Consider the following 17,025-nt stretch of genomic DNA (forward strand, 5'->3'; position numbering starts at 1 on the left):
TATTCATTTCATTACTGAAAGGATATACATTTCATAAAATTCCATGTTTATCTTTATATTTATGTCCATTGTTGAAAAATGCTGAACACATTTAAAATAACCAGCTGTGTTTTCAAGTGAATTGCAGGAGCTACAATTTATTGTATTTTTTTGTATAATTTTATATAACAGTTTACAGCCTAACTTAATGTGGTAAACTGTGTTCAGTGAGCTTTACCTGTCTGGATACTCAAGAAAAAAATACATTTACCAGCTGACAAAATATATGATAAAGTCTTCAAGTTTGCTTTTGCTGACATGTTGAGAAAAACTACTAATGAATTACTTCTGAAGTTATTGAATAACTAATTCATTCATAAATAGGCCTCCAAAAAGTCATGTTTGCTGTGCTGTGTTTTTAACAGTGGTCTGCGTGTGTGATGTCTGAGAAAGAGATGTAAAGTGCTGTTCAGGTTCATCAGATTAATCTATCATACATTAAAAAAAGAGCAAAAAACAGGGCAAATATCAATTTAATGAAGCAAATAAACAAGTGATGGACATCAATACTCTACTTTTACAGAATTGTACAATTCTTTTTTAAATGCGCATCTTGGCATTTCTATTATGTATTTTTAATGTGATATTTCAAAATGCACATAACAAAAGCTATGCAATTCATAAATATTTTGGTATGGTCTAATATTGTTTTAATATGAGATGACTTTAATCTGTCCACCTGAAGGAGTCACAATGTCCAATCAAAGCATTACATTAAAAGGTTGAATATTCTTTAAAACAAGGACAAAATTATCACAAGATATATGTTGAATGAATGTTCAGTGGTTCTGTATACATTTTCTAAACCATTTTTTTCCTGAAAACTCATAAGCAAAATCTTGGTGACAAGAATGTAGAAATTAACAATCAAGAAAATTATTTGAAAAACTGGAATAGAAAGTTGAGAGTTCTATCTTTTACTGTATTTTTAGATGAAAGGGGGAATCTATTTTATTTGCCACGCGTGTCATTTTGTATGCTAAAATAATTATGTAATTTACATTAATGAACGTTCTGACAAAATTCTGAAAAGGTCTACATCAGGGATGGGCAATGGGCATCCCTAGGCAATTTGAGTTTTGCTCCAACCCTAAACAAACACACCTGCCTGTTGCTTCCTAGTGATCTTGAAGACATTGGCTGCGTCCAAAATCATCTGTTACTCAGTAGGTAATGCATTTGAATTTACTACTCGACTGTTCCATCTATCTATCTATCTATCTATCTATCTATCTATCTATCTATCTATCTATCTATCTACAAATAGATATGTTCTATACATGAATTCTCTCTCAGCGCACTTGGGATAGCGTAGTGTGCATCGGATGCTCACTTCAGAAACTCGCCCAATGTAATAGGTCATTTGGACGGATTACTTGCCTCGCATACTGATTTTAGTGTACTATATAGTAATAATACAATTTCAGACCACCCACTGATTAACTTGTTCAGGTGTGAACAGGTCAGGTTTGATAAGTGTTGGAGCAAAACTATGCAGGGCACCAGCCCTCCAGGACCAAAGTTGCCCATCCAAAGTCTACATCAAGGGTGCCCACTTATCCCCATTCCTGGAGATCTACCTTCCTGCAGAGTTCAGCTCCAACCCCGATCAAACACAACTAAACCAAACGAGCAGGATCTGAAGGAGAACTTGTTAACTAAAGAGAGGTTTGCAGCTAAACTCTGCAAAAAGGTAGATCTCCAGGAATGGGGATAAGTGGGCACCCTTGATGTAGCCTTTGGATGGGCAAGGGTTCGGTCCCTCTGGTTTACGTTCCAAGATGTCTTTTTAGGTTGAAAAACCCTTGTGTTAATCTATTTGGTAACTTTCTGACAATTACTTTTGTTCACCGGTTTACTGTTTGGGTGTCTAATGTTGAGCCATTTGGTTATAATGCTAATGGACAAACTGTCTTCTGACCTTTTAGTTTTACAAAATGGCTGCCACTCAAGTATGAATATCACATCTGCATCTATTGTTTGTGGACAAAGTAAATCACACACATTGAGACGTCACTAAGATTGTCTCGACGGCAATTTGTAAACTTAAAGTTGGTGAAAATGATTAGGGAGTCTTAGTGGAAAGTCCCAGCAGCAAAAAACAAATAAGGGGCTATGTAGCATGGCATTATGCTAAAGACATTTTCACAAACACAAAAAAATTACTCACTTTAGTGTGCCAGTATGAAGTATCAGTTACCATCTGTAGACTAGTGGTTACCATTGGTTCAGGAAGAAAGGCGATCATTGGTGAGGAGTAATTGCCAAGATATTTGTTTTTGCACAAACAGATTTAAATAAAACACAAGCGAAGAAATAAGCAAGAATCACTCACTATTTGGTGAAAATAAACTGCCAGTTTAATAACCATACAATAAAACCTGTAAATACAGATGAATTATCCTAAAAAAAAAGAGAGAGAGAGAGAGAGAGAGATAAAGAAAAAAGGAAAATGCACAGCCTGCTATAGTCAAACAAAGGGAATTATCAAGGAGGACAATTAGATTTCACAACCTCTGATCCCCAATACATTCACTCGCACTTTCAAGCACAAACGTACAGCCACTACAGTTACTTTTGGTTAGTGGCACGCGCACACTTACAGTCACACAGACGCACATAAAGAACAGGGATTGATAATCAGTACAGATTAAATTCACAAACAAAATTATTGGACCTGCTATAACGTCAGCGTATAACCCTGTGAGCCAACCCACCCCCTTTACAGCCGCTGGGGATCTGTTTAAAGGGTTTCGTTGAGCGTCTTCCTGCGGGTGCTGATCATCATTCAAAGGGTATAGAGGAGCAGGGCTGGGAACTAAATAGAGAAGGGTGAGTGGTGTTGGGTGGAATGAGGTGGGAGAGTTGATGGAAGCCTTTTGTGTATTTAAGATGAATGTATGTGGGTGTGTGGAGATCAGGGCTCCCCTAGTTTTCGTTTTCCCCTGCTTCTTCACCCTGGTTTTCTGATGTCCAAAGCTATAGGCATAAGAGTCAACAAAGTATATGAATCAACAATGTGCTGAAACACATGTTTAACTTACACAGAAGATAGAAAGCTGGACTTACAGTGAGGTTGTCCCTTAGAAGCTGCATGATCAAGGTGCTGTCTTTGTAGGAGTCCTCATTTAAAGTGTCAAGCTCAGCAATGGCTTCATCAAAAGCCTGTAAAAGAAGACGATTCACCGGGGTATAAGCTCAGACCAGGGGTGTGCTTTTACGACAGATTATGTGGTCAACAAACACAATGGAATCTCAGCAATACTTGCTTCACAGACATAAGAAAGAACCAACTACACCTGAAAACAAAAGTTTTCTGGTTTTGTAATCTCTATGAGATGAACACGAGGTACAGTCCATCCTGTCAAACGCACATCACATGACAGCAACTACTCAAACAGCCACATAATTGTGAACAAAGAGTTGCTGTCATGTCGGGGAGATTCGCTATCAAGACCAAGTTGTGAATTACTTCAGAAGAGCAGTGCGACTGGACGAGGCATTAATCAGAGGATGATAATGTGTAGAACGACCATTAATGAAGTTGGTGTTGTGACCATAGACTGTAAAATATATGGACGTAGTATCCATGACGTCACCCATAGGTTTCTGAAGAGCGCAAAAGAAGCCACAAGTAGGCGCGGCTAACCTTTGCCATTTTGTTCGCGCGTCATCGCACTCACGGTGGGATACCAAACAAGGGCAATGAGGCGGAAAGTGAGTAGAGCTACAGAGACCTGCTGGCATTTTGCTTGGACCTAGTTCAGACACACTTTACTTTGGGAGAACGCTTAATACTTTATTACCTGTGACTCGTTTGTGTTCTGACCACATGTGCTTGGTTGTACACTATATCAATAAAGTGTTTAGACTTTTAAAAATACTGTAGTAATACATTTAGCCACTAAGTATTGTTCTTATGACGTTTTTCAACAGGAGGAAAACGCGAATGACTTCCAAACCCTTCAGATATAGTCTGTGTTAGTAAATGCAAGACTTTAGGGTATATGCTGAGCTAGAGCTGTTCCCATGCTGATACACTTCCGTTGACCTGTTATTGTGAACTTTTTTCCATTTTATACGGTTCCTTATATAGCATCGATGTTGTAATGTCATTAAAATACATTCAGTTAAATAAACTTTAGCATTTATTTAGTTGCCCAAGGGTAAAACGAGACAAAAAGCCGTTTACTCGCACGCCCCGTCAGAATCGGCAGGCTAACGCAGAAGCTCCATTGAATATACTAGGGTAAAATAAATGCTCATATTATAAAGATATGGCGGGGGAAATGTAATTTAATGCAGTGCTTTTTGTAAAACCTGAGACCCACTTTAAATCGGATATCACTCGCTCATCGCTGATTTTTAAAGAAAACAGACCTTAAACGCACAGGATTTTGCATTGGCATTCAATTAGCCGGAAGCGCTTAACCCAGGTTACTGGCAAATTAAAAGTCCGATTAGCATGCTTCGGCATATACCCCATTGATGAAATCCAACATAACACTGTATGATAACACTTCAGATGACTGTTCTAGAGCCTACAGCTAATCATTCCGTCAGATTCTGGAGTGCATTACAGCTCTAAATATCATATAACTTTACTCACATGGGAAACGGAGGCCACGTGAATGGTTTGTGAGCACAATTAAGTGCACACAGCGTGCCATGCCATATGATAATTGTAGGAAACAAGTACAAAAGACAGTTGACTGTGTAAAGCCACATAAAACAACACAGAAATACGATAAATATGCCGAGTTCAGTGGCTAATCTGCAGGATTCAGCTGAGGTGACGTGACGGCGACCAATGAGACCTAGCTGTCACTTAAGTGGCTACTCCCTTAATTATGCAAACTTAATATAACTTAATATAAGGGAAACGGATGAGTTATAAAAAAATTCACCCCCTCACAGTTGTCATGAAGGGTAATATTAGCTGTATTAACCAAAATCTTTTTTTGTACCAGGCTGTAAACACCTTTTTTTCTGCTGTAAATTTGGCCATTCTAACAGTGGGCTCAACTGAAATTTGCTCTATTATGGAGCCAGGAGTGGCCAGGACTAGCGGAATTTCGGTTGAATTGCAGTTTTAGTTACTTCCATGTTGGCTTCCCGAGGGAGAGCGGGAGGTTGCCGCTTGGTTGTGACAATAAAAAAATGCAGATTTAGTTTCGAACATTTCATAATGAAACTTATGAGACAGTCGTTAAATTAATTTTATTTGCGATTCCAAATATCTAAATGTAATTATAAGCTTCGCAAACAGTTTTGGAGAATTTGATGTTTTCCCGTTTAGACAGAATGCCTGATCATACTGCCCAAGAGGCATTTCAAAGACGGCTGCGGAGTGAAATGACTTGCCTTAAAGGAACTATGCTTTGTCTTAATAGCTATGTTTCCATCCAAAAATGTAAATTAGACTTGCCCACAACACTGGAATATCGCATACAACATTTGCAAATAAAGCACCTTTTTGCCTTCTAGCGGGTAAGAGAAAATTTCTTGAGAAGCTTGCACCAAATATCAAAAAAACAATTTAAATTTGCTGCGGTAGGACAAGCCACTGTAGGCACTTTTTCTTATAGAATTATTCACAAGACAGTCAGCCAAGAAAGTTTTAGGAAGTAGGGCTGCTCGATTCATCGGAAAAGATCACGGTCTTGGTTGTATTCTGATGTTATTAGTTTACTGTGGTTTAACAAACAGGACATAGCCTATTGCAAGTCTGTTCAAGTCCACCATAATGACTATACAAAATTTAGCATTTTAGGCAACAGTAGACATACACATAGGCCTAATATTATTATTGTTGTTTTACCATATGTTTGAGAATAACAATAATAATAGCCTACTCATTCATTCATTTTCTTTTCGGCTTAAGTCTTATTAATCTTTATTTTACATCTATAGAATCGTGAGAAAATCTTGATTTGAAGCAAAAAAAATAAAATAAAAATTAATGATTCACATTTTAGCCAGAATCGTGCAGCCCTACTAGGAGGTAATAATACTGAACCACTTTCATGATGAAACTTATAGAATTACCAAAACAACTTTTTGAGGTGTTTGGCAATGTGGTTAGTCTTGGCCAATGGTCATTCATGACCATTTTTATTACCACATGATCTTACACAGTTGTGCGCATATGTATTTTATGCACATTTTTTATTTCTTGGTGTGTCCAGGAAAATGTAGATATATTTCAAAATGTGCATGAAAATAAGTGGATAGAAACTTATTAGCTATGGTTCCATCCAAAAATGCGAATGAACTGGATTATCGCATTAAAGACGTGTGAATTAAGTAGCGTTTCCATCCAACGAGTCAAAGCGAACAAAATCGTCACTTCCTGATTAACTGGCGCCAAATATTAACAGTAAAAAACAGAATTTGCTGTGATAATTTGCTGTGTCAATCTGTCCGTCATCTAATAAATGACTTGCGCCTCAGAAAGCAATCCTGACATGCAGTGAATGCTCGATGGCATTTGAATGTGTCAGACGCGAACCACAGACGCTCTTGATTGTGGTGGCCAATAATAATATAATAACACTAATACTGAAATGGTAAGGCGTTTTATAATGACCAAAACAACATTTCTGATGTTTTACAGTGTGCTCAGTCTGATGGTTTCTCCATTCACACACATTTTTATCATCACATGATCTCTTTTTAACAAAATCACATGATCTTTTTTAATGCGCTTGCTGGAGTTTGTCCGGTAAGTGTTTGCATCGTAGTTTATGCGCAACTTTTCTTATCGAATACAAAGTTTATCCTACTCGGTTATGCGCATATGTTTTTATGCACATTTTCAAAATGTATGCGCATCATGGCGTTTCCATCAACCGTTTTTTTTTTTTGGTTGAAAACATCTCAGCTTTTGTAAAAAAACAAGAACTTGTCCCATGTGAACAGCCCTTTATAGCCATATACTCACCGTCTTGGCAAGTTGGCAGGCATTCTCAGGAGAGTTGAGGATCTCATAGTAAAAAACGGAGAAGTTGAGGGCAAGACCCAACCGTATAGGGTGCGTGGGCTGCATGTCCTTCTTGCTTATGTCAAAAGCATCCTGGTAAGCCTTCTGAGAGTTCTCAACCGTGGCTGAGGGGGAAAAAAAAAGAGAGAAAAGGGCATAACAGTAAGATTGACAGTGTAAGAGACACTGGAAAGTTCTTGTAACTGCTGATGATTCAACTGGCAGTGCTGCATTGTCCTGAAAGTTCATTAATTCTGTTTTTTCTCAAAGTTGCCGATTTAAAAATTAACATCTAAGAAAATGTCAATGTATAAATATGCAATAACGTCAAAGTAACGTTTATGTCTTGGCAAGCCTAAGCCCGAGAGGTGGTAAATCCTGGCACAGCACATTTCTTTTTTTCCATTTCCAACAAAAGGAGATCAAAATTTAATAAGATTTCTGATTTACTACAAGAACACTGAAGTTATTTTTATTCTTTTTCTTTATTAAAACCAGAGTTACAAATGTAATCTAAATAAAAAATTATATTAATTAAAAAATAAATTAAATCCTGTTTACTATGAATACAGATATTATGAATTTTTTATGTGTATTTGACAGTTCCAATGCAATATGCCAGGAAAGTGAACTGATTCAGGATTGTGTGCTGTCTGACAGCCATCTATACTCGAATTCTGTAACAGCATACTACACCTACCAAAATAATGAAAGTTGGTTTTAATGTATATCTTGCTCTATTGAGTTTATTTGTGCCGTTTCTCATTAGTTTGTTCTTATTTTATTAGCCTTCTTGTAAAAGAAATCCTTAGCATTAAGCCCTGGTTGTGCACCAAGACAGAAATAAGTGATTTACTGAAATTAATATCTTATCGAAACTGAAATCGACTCATGTTTTGCTGAGAACACTTTCGTGAATTAAAATTAGGAAGATGCCCTAATCTCAGACCAATTAGACTAGCCTTATTAAAATTATATAAAAAAAATGTTTTGCTAGTTGCTACCCAAGCATATTTTTGTGTCATGGTGAGGAGCATCCACACTGCGGTTATCCATTTCCTCAACATAAATTAAATTCTAAACCATGGTGGTGAGATGAAGCCTTATAAAGCAGTGGTCCCCAACCCCCGGGCCGCCGTGGATCAATCAGTACCGGGCTGCACAAGTATGAATTATCTTTAAGTTTGCAGATAAAGTAGCTGCATTTAAAGGCAAACTGGATTTGTGGGGACGGCGCGTGAACAGAGGCATATTGACCATGTTTCAAACATTAGCAAGGATTTTGTGTGAGACTGAGCCTGCGCCCTCACTCACCAAGCTGGTGCAGGATCACCAGTCTTCGCTGTTAAAGGAGTTTGAGCGCTACTTCCCAACCTCAAAGGACCCACAAACGGCCAAGGAATGGATACGTGACCCATTTGTCAACAAACCAGCTGAATCCAGCATATCCGTGCAAGAAGAAGAGCAACTGCTGGAGATCGCAAATGACAGCTGCCTTAAACAGTGTTCGAGACAACAACTCTGCCGGTGTTCTGGATTAAAGTCATGGCAAAATACCCAGAGATCGCTAAAGGCTGATTTATACTTCTGCGTCAAACACCAGCGTATGCTACGGCGCTGACGCATAGCCCTTCGCCGTGGCCATCTGCGTCACTGACGTGCACCTCTCAAAAAAAATGTAACTACACGTCGCAACAACGCGCAGCGCAAGCTCTGTGATTGGTCGGCTTGGTAGCGCTGACGAGTCTGGGCGGGACCGGGAGCCGTGCAAATGGCGCCAGCGATTGTATACAAGTGTGGAGTACCGTGAAGGAGCTCCGGATGGAAAGTTTTATTTTGTGTTTACCTCATAGTTAAAGTTGTTGCACGTCCGCCGGTTCCTGCCTCAAAATGAGCGAGTTTGAGTCACTTGTACAACCAGGAAGTGTTCAGGAAAACCAAAACAGAAGCGAAGAAACTCGACACAGAGGAACACTTACACCTCACTGCCAACTAGCGTTTCGGAAGTGTTAATGCAGACCAACAGAGACAGCGCGCAGAAGTATAAATGCACAGCCACACACGTTGCTTGCGCCGTGGGTTACGCCGGTCACCTGACGCAGAAGTATAAATCAGGCTTAACACAGCGCTGAAAACCCTATTGCCATTTCCAACATCCTATCTGTGTGAAGCGGGGTTTTCTGCAGTGACAGAAAAAACAAGGCAAAGGAGTAGACTGGACACAAGAAACACACTTCGGGTGTCAATATCCCCTTTCACACAGTGATACCGGTAAATATATATCGAAAATTTCAGGAATGACTGTACCGGTAAATTCAAAAAAGCGCTGTTCACACAGACGTTACGGAATTTTTCCGGAAAAGAGCATTTACACATCCATTCCAAAATACCAGGAATTCTGACATCATTAACCAGAAATGAGCTCTAAACGGCTGCGCTTGTATTTGTAAACATTCGACTACATCACAAACTCTGTGGATGGATCAGTTTTGTGAACAACTTCAATGAAAACATATAGAGAAACACTTTCGCATGTCGAGATGTACATGATATGTGTGTGTGCTGGTGTTAACAGCTGTTTCACGGGCACACGCAAAGCTTGAAGGCAAACAAACAACGGCTTATCACAAGCATCTTATCGATAATTATTTACACGGTTGGCAGTAAAATGAACATATAATCGTTATCTGCCTAATTTCTAGCAGCTAAATGTGTCTGGAAAAACATTCAAAGGCATTTATTCTCATAAACCGCGCGGACGTGAATGCGTCTGACTGTTCTGATTGGCTAAAGCAGACATCTCTCGTCAACACGTTCTAGACGTGCACGTGCTTTTTCCGGCAATCTTCCTTCTGCCATTACCCCCAGATGGGACCATCTCGTTGCAAAGAAACAAGCTCAAGGTTCCCATTGATTTAGCGTTATGGACAGTTTTTGATGTTATAATATGTTATATTGTTGGAGCAATGCGTTAATAAAGTTATTACTTCCTAATGTTATAATAGCATTGTAATATTGGAGCAATGTGCTAATAAAGTTCCATATGAGTACACAGTGGATTCACGTTTATTATTATTATTATTTCAACCCCCCGGTCCACAGTAAAATTGTCAAGCGTTGACCGGTCCGCAGTTAAAAAAAGGTTGGGGACCACTGTTATAAAGCACTAAAGCTTTTCAGTCAAGTAGTTCACAAAAGGGTTCATTTGTTGAGGCTTTATATGCTCACAACACCACCTGATGGTCAAATAGTGTTAAACAAGGAGAAATTTTATATCTGATGTGTGGTATGATACAGAGTATTTTAAGCCTTAAATAACAATTAAGAAAAATCTACTTTCCACAAAAAAAAACTTTAATTGCATTTGCTTGAAATGTCGTGGGTTGGGTGCACGAAGTGTAAGATCACTAACAAAATAGTAAAAAAAAGAAAACACAGCATTAAATACAGTCCCTGCTTCAGGCTTTAATTTTAGATCTCCAAAAGTATTACAGCCAAAAAAAATTTATTTCATATAGATAAGATAGACAAACATTTAGATGCACTTACTGGCCTTGGACTCTCCGGATGCTACCTCAGATAAATATCTATAGTAATCGCCTTTCATTTTCAGGTAAAAAACCTTGCTCTCTGCTTGAGAGGCATTGGCAATGAGGTACTTCTCCAAAAGACCCTGTAAAGACAGATTGTGACAATCAAGGTGGTTAATTTTTGTGATCTAAAATATCCATTATTTAAAAAAGCAGACTGAACAATATGATGAATAGCTAAGTCTTGCATCTTAAAGGGCCAATTCACCGAAATTGAAAATGATGTTATTAATTACTGACCCTCATGTCGATTCAAACGACTAAATACGTAATTTATCTACATTACACAAATTAAAATAACAGTTGAAATCTGAGAGCTTCCATCTGACTTTCTCTCTTTGAAAAAGTTCCTTGGTGTATCCAAGGAAATACATAAGAGGCACAGCCAAGAAGAAACAGATCAGAGGCACCCTTCACTGAAGGAACTGTTAAATTAAGTCAGTATTTTGTTGTGTGTACGCACAAATGTATTTTAATTAATTGATAACATTTCAATTGAACCACTGAAGGCATATGGCATAAATAATTTTTGCCTATTTTTTTCTGAAATTTTGACGAAGCTCTCAGATTTCACCATAAATATGTTAACTTGGGCAACAAAGACAAAGATATATATATATATATATATAAATTGTTTAATTAATAAGTAAATATATATTAATATAATTTGAATAACTAAACAAATTATATAAATGAACACAAAAGGTTTAGGAGGTTCAGACAAGGATGTGAAGATACCAGCACATCACTGCAAATGTCCTGTAGTTCGGTCTCGATCTTTTCACGATACTCGCGAGCCATCTGCTGCTTCTTCTCATTCCCCTCGGTCTTCTGCTCAATGCTTGAGATGACGCGCCAGGATGAGCGCCGGGCACCCACCACATTCTTGTAAGCCACAGAGAGCAAGTTGCGCTCTTCATTGGAAAGCTCCACACCACCTTCAGTCACAGCTTTCATTGCTGCTGCCATGTCATCATACCGCTCGGCCTGTTCGGCTAGCTTGGCTTTCTGCACCAGATCGCTCTTGTCCATTTTTACACTGAAATGGGGAGAACAATAGTTACATTAATAAGATACTTCCATGAAAGCACAGGACAAAACCAATATAAGCCTTAAATTGAAAAAAAGGTGAATATAATTTTTTTTTTTGGCCGAAAAAGAACCTGACCTGTTTGCCACTACTGTTAAAAAAATTATGTATATATACACGTACACACAGTTGAAGTCAGAATTATTTGCCCCCACTTTGAATATTGTTTTCTTTTGATAAATATTTACAAAATTATGTTTAAAGCAAGGAATTTTCACAGTACGTCTAAAAATATTTTTTTCTTCTGTAGAAAGTCTTGTTTTATTTCAGCTAGAACAAAAACAGTTTTTAATTTTTTAATAGGGGTGTCAAATTAATTGTTTCTTTGGTGCACCGCGATAAAGATGCGTTATCGGTTCAATAATCATAATCGGTTATTGTGCACTGATGTCATTTATCTCACATGCAATGAAGCTTACTATGGTGAGGGAGGCGAGAGTGAGAAATTTACAATGCTCCAACTACTTAAAAACGCAGAAACTGTGCACAATTGCTGGATCAGTCTTTCACTGACACTTACAGCAGAAGCCCTTATTTCACTGTGATTCAGAGAATGAAAGTACTCCATTTCTTTCTTTCTTTCTTTCTCTCTCACTCACTCACTGTGGGCCTATTTGACCTGCTGGCTTGACTTTTCCTCTCCTCTCGGCTGTTTTACAGCGATACTTCTGGATAGACACGAGCGCGTGCCTGCAGAGTTTTCTCCACCATATCTATCATGGATCAGCTATGATCGCCGCTGCCGCTTATCAGTGTCACTCATCTGTAAAGAGCGCAGCGCACAAGAGCCAATCGCAGCCGCTTTTGTTGAGGGTGTGACCAATCAAAAGGGTAGACAAGGATCAGAGAGCGAGCGGGATATTTATATTTGTTTATATTAACTGCTATAAATGCTCGTGTTGTTTAAAGGTACAGTTTATATATCTGACTGTTTTAAATGACAAAATTGCATTACAAATAGTATATAAATATATTCATACATTTTAATACAAGAATTCTGTTATGAAGAAAATATAAAACTGTGTATGGAAAGCATCGTCAATGGACTGTGATATCGAATTGAACCAAATGGATGGCAGGATAATCGTAACAGAACCGTGAGACCAGTGTAGGTTCACACCTCTATTTTTTTAAACACCATTTTATGGACAAAAGTATTAGCCCCCTTATGCTATTTTTTGACTGTCTACAGATTAAACCATCATTATACAATAACTTGCCTAATTACCCTAACCTTCCTAGTTAACATAGTTAAGCCTTTAAATGTCACTGTAAGCTGTATAAAAGTGCCTTGAAAAATATCTAGCGATGAGTTAATAAAACTATTAAGTTTATAAATGTGTTGAAAAAACCTTCTCTTCATTAAACAGAAATTGGGGGGGAAAAAATAGGGGTGCTAATAATTAAGGGGGGTTATAATTCTGACTTTAACTGTATATATACATTTTTAAAAATACATATTTTTTCAATTTCTCAGTGAATATAGGTAATATTTTGTGCATTTGAACAAAACAGATTAAACATATTTATTAAAATATAATTTTAGTCACCGAACACATTGATAATACATTAAAATTAAAGCAAAACATTGGAAAAAAAATACAAACTACAAAATTTCAACATTTTATAATTTAGTTTTTCTTGTTTTTTTTTTTTTTGCTTTTTCTTTAAAAAAAAATCCCCCTAACATACAAATTTGAGTTAGTAATGTTTCTAAACTATTTTGTTAGATAAGCTCCAGATTTGGCTTTGTTACTGACTAATCTAATGTATATGCACAAATATAATATTGTAAAACATCCTATAAAATATATCAAGTTAAATGAGATTTGTGAGTGGTGTTCATATATCTGCTAAGCAGAATATACCACACACACACACACACATACATACACGTGTCTTTTTTATGCTTTTTGCGTCAAAGAAGGCAGAGTTTCTCTTCATGTCAGACGTCCTAAAATATGAACACACTCGACAACTGCTTTTTAGTAGAAATGGGAGCTTAAATCCTAATTTAAAGTAGGCTAGTATCAAATAAACTTAAACAATAAAATTCTGTGAATAAGCAAAGTCCGTGTATTGACCGTCGTTAATGTGGCAAAGACAGCTCGTAATGCTCCGCTGAAGGGATCTAAGGTTAGCAGGTTAACCCCACACCCTTTCATTTGCAAGGATGTATTTCTCTGAAATGATGACAGGCGTTTATTAATCCTCTTAAACAATACTGTTAACATTACACAACTATATAATACAATATTTTGGTGGGAAGTCTAGATGTTTCACTAGAATAATTCTGACAGCGAGGCCTGAAGCGCTTAGCAACCCGCTAACGTTAAATCCCTTCGCTGCCTGACAGAAATGAACACACTCGAGGAAACGAAAACATTTTGTGTGGGATAAAAAAGTGATATAACGAAAAAGTAACGTATACTCACGTTTTGAACCGTGTTTTCGATGATTTTAAACGCTAAAAAGATACGATTTATGTCCCGTACCCTTCTTGCTCTCCGGTAGTTCTGGGTAGTACCTTTTCCGCTTACACTAACACTTCCGCTTCCTTATTCTTCTGCATTTCTCGCGATTACCAAAAAACGTTTTGGCCAATTCCGCCACCTGCTGAGATGGAGTAAAGAGAAGCATGGGAAACGAAGGGGAATAAAATAATGAGAAAACACTGAGAGCTTTGTGAAAAGTGTTGACGTAATTTCAATGGGCTGATTTTTTTTATTTATTAATTGACTTAAAACTGATATTTCAGAGAATTACATTATTAACTTTTTATTTTGTATGAAAAATATTTTATTCACAAACAAAAATTCTCCAGTTCGCAGCCTTCTTTTACACATTTTTTAATAGAAATTGATGTTTTTATTAAATCTCTTAGACTAGTTAATAATAAGAAACGTGATAGATTCTTAGTTTTTTATGATAAATATTTTGGAAATTTCACGGATACATAAATCCTTTCCTCTTGCTGTATTTGTGTTATGTATGTATATGTTTAAACTTATTTTCTTTTTTTTCTTTCTTTTCTCTCTTTTGTTTCTCTTTTTATTAAATTTTTAATGTTTATATTATGTGTTATTATCATTGTGTTTGTGTAAAATTGAATTTTTTATGTTTGTTATTGAAGTCAATAAAAAAATATATATTAATTAACTTCAGTAACAAACATACAAAATTCAATCTTACTCAAAAAGACAATGATAGTAATAATGATAATAACAGACCAGGTTAAATAATATTATAAACACATAAATAAAAAAAAAAGATAGAGAAACAAAAAAAGAAAAAAGTAAAAAATTAAACAGAGATACATAAATAACACAAATACAGCAAGAGGAAAGAAGGACTTCTGTATCAGTGATATTTTCAAAATAATTATCATAATAATCCAAGAATCAATTGCCTTTCTTGTTTTTAACCAGTTAAAGAGATAAAAAAAAATATTTCAATTGAAAAATGTGAAAAAGAAGGCTGAGAATTGGAGAATTTATGCTTGTGAATAAAATTTTTCCATGCAAAATAAAAAGTTAATAATGTAGTTCTCTGATATTTTATCAGTTTTACCTTTATAGTAACAAATAATATCTTTCTCTACGCTTCAAATCGCGTGTACAGAATCCGTTTGGGAAACAGCATCTGTTTATCATTATGGAGCACGTCAGCTGACAGTCATGCACCATTATATGATTGTTTTGGGGATCGTATGGGCCACGGCACCTGTAATCAAGAGGAAATGGAATCGCGCCGTTTTTAATATTTATTTATAAGCGTTTATAATTTTCATTCCTAAACAAAGCAAAAGCACAGAAGACTCTCGTTTTAGAGCAAGGGGCGACCCCTGGTGGTTCGGCGGTATGGGTTGCGTATAGGGAGGCTCGGCTGTTCAGAGAAAGACTGAAAATACGGGAAAATACCTTAAAGGGATGATAGTGGGATAGAACAGTAAAATACGGGAGAATCCCGGGAAAAACGGGAGGGTTGACGGGTATGATTCCTTCATGTTTTGCTCGAAAACCACAAAGTTTGAGCCACCTGGAAAGGTGGAAAGCAACAGAGCTTAGACAGTTCCTAGTTTACACTGGAATATTGGTTTTATCAAGAATTCTGCGGCAAGACCTGTATGAACACTTCCTGACATTTAGTGTTGCTATTTCCATCTATGCCCCTCCTTGGTCAGTCAACATGTTTCATATGCACACAAATTGCTACAGTATTTTGTAGCTAGGGGCAGAGAGCTTTATGGACCATTATTCTTGGTGTACAATGTGCATTCAATGCTTCCCCTTGCATATGATGCAAAGACTTATGGTTGTCTGGATGAATGCAGTGCTTTTCCGTTTGAGAATCAGACGCAGAAGTTGAAGACAATGGTGCACTCAGAAAAGAGCCCTCTTGTGCAAATTGTGAAAAGGATCAAAGAAGTCCAAGATGATACAACTTTACAAAGTGTTCAAAGAGGCAATGTCATTTCTTTTAGACAACCAGACAATTGCATTATTTTAGAAGATGGCAAATGTTGTGAGGTCATTGATAAAAATAAGGATGAATACCCGTGTAGATTTTTTCTCCATCCATCTCCCCTGTTTACGATGCCTTGTGAATCATCAATAATTGGAGCATATGTTTGTCAAAAGAACACTCTTCAACAAATGATCCCAAAAGAAAAAGTGAGTCAGAGTAAAAAAGAGCAATAAAGATTGACCAGGAGCAAAGGGTGGTCTACCTGACTCTCCTTCACAAACATGACTAAACAGTTCTCCTTCACAATCATGACTAAAGAGCTCTCCTTCACAATCATGACTACACACCTTCAGCAAATTCTCCTATTGATAATTTCTGGATTTTAATTATGTGTAAGTTGCATTAAACTCTATTGTTTAACCACTCAGTGTTGTTTTCAAATGACTCATGTAACTTGTCTTTCAGCATGTTTTCAGTTGTTGAATTTACCTCAGACCACAGCGTTGCTGTAATTCCGGATGTATGGTAAGAAGAATTAGATGAGGTAAGGAGTATACTACTCTACTCTAAGTACTACCGTATTAAATGCAATTATGTTACCTAAAACGCAGTATGTCCATAATGTGGAAAATATAATGTTTATAATTGTAAACACACATGCCATGCACATCTTGTTTTTCTTGAAAAGTAAATACCAAAACAGATAAACAGCAGGATTGCAAGTTATTAGAAATATGACTGTATGGAATTGTTTGAATATTTTCAACTTGCACACAAAAAGATAAAAATAACAATACAAATCTTGCACATTACTGGTGTGATGTTTGCAGTGGTCTGTAAATATAGAAAAAATATAG

At 36.9% G+C, this 17,025-nt stretch overlaps 2 protein-coding genes across 3 annotated transcripts in view; one reads left to right on the top strand and one right to left on the bottom strand.

The window, feature by feature from the left end:
* The window catches only part of grk5l (G protein-coupled receptor kinase 5 like), an 821,722-nt gene extending 811,649 nt beyond the window's left edge, over positions 1-10,073 (top strand). Inside the window, exon 16 of the transcript XR_012384732.1 lies at positions 9,953-10,073. The gene's annotated coding sequence lies outside the window, so the exon portion shown is untranslated. The remainder of the gene's footprint in view (positions 1-9,952) is intronic.
* ywhabb (tyrosine 3-monooxygenase/tryptophan 5-monooxygenase activation protein, beta polypeptide b) lies at positions 2,377-14,239 on the bottom strand. Of its 2 annotated transcripts, none has more exons than XR_012383660.1 (6): positions 14,137-14,239; positions 11,350-11,650; positions 10,571-10,694; positions 6,097-7,146; positions 3,109-6,033; positions 2,377-3,018 (listed from the first exon to the last, which is right to left on the bottom strand). XR_012383660.1 is itself a non-coding variant. In NM_213145.1 (6 exon segments), coding segments are annotated over 5 exon segments (729 nt in total). In that variant the 5' UTR covers positions 11,644-11,650; positions 14,137-14,193; the 3' UTR covers positions 2,377-2,967.
* Positions 14,240-17,025: the final 2,786 nt, after the last annotated feature.

This window comes from Danio rerio, chromosome 8 (genome assembly GCF_049306965.1).
Source record: "Danio rerio strain Tuebingen ecotype United States chromosome 8, GRCz12tu, whole genome shotgun sequence".
NCBI classification, from domain to species: Eukaryota; Metazoa; Chordata; class Actinopteri; order Cypriniformes; family Danionidae; genus Danio; species Danio rerio.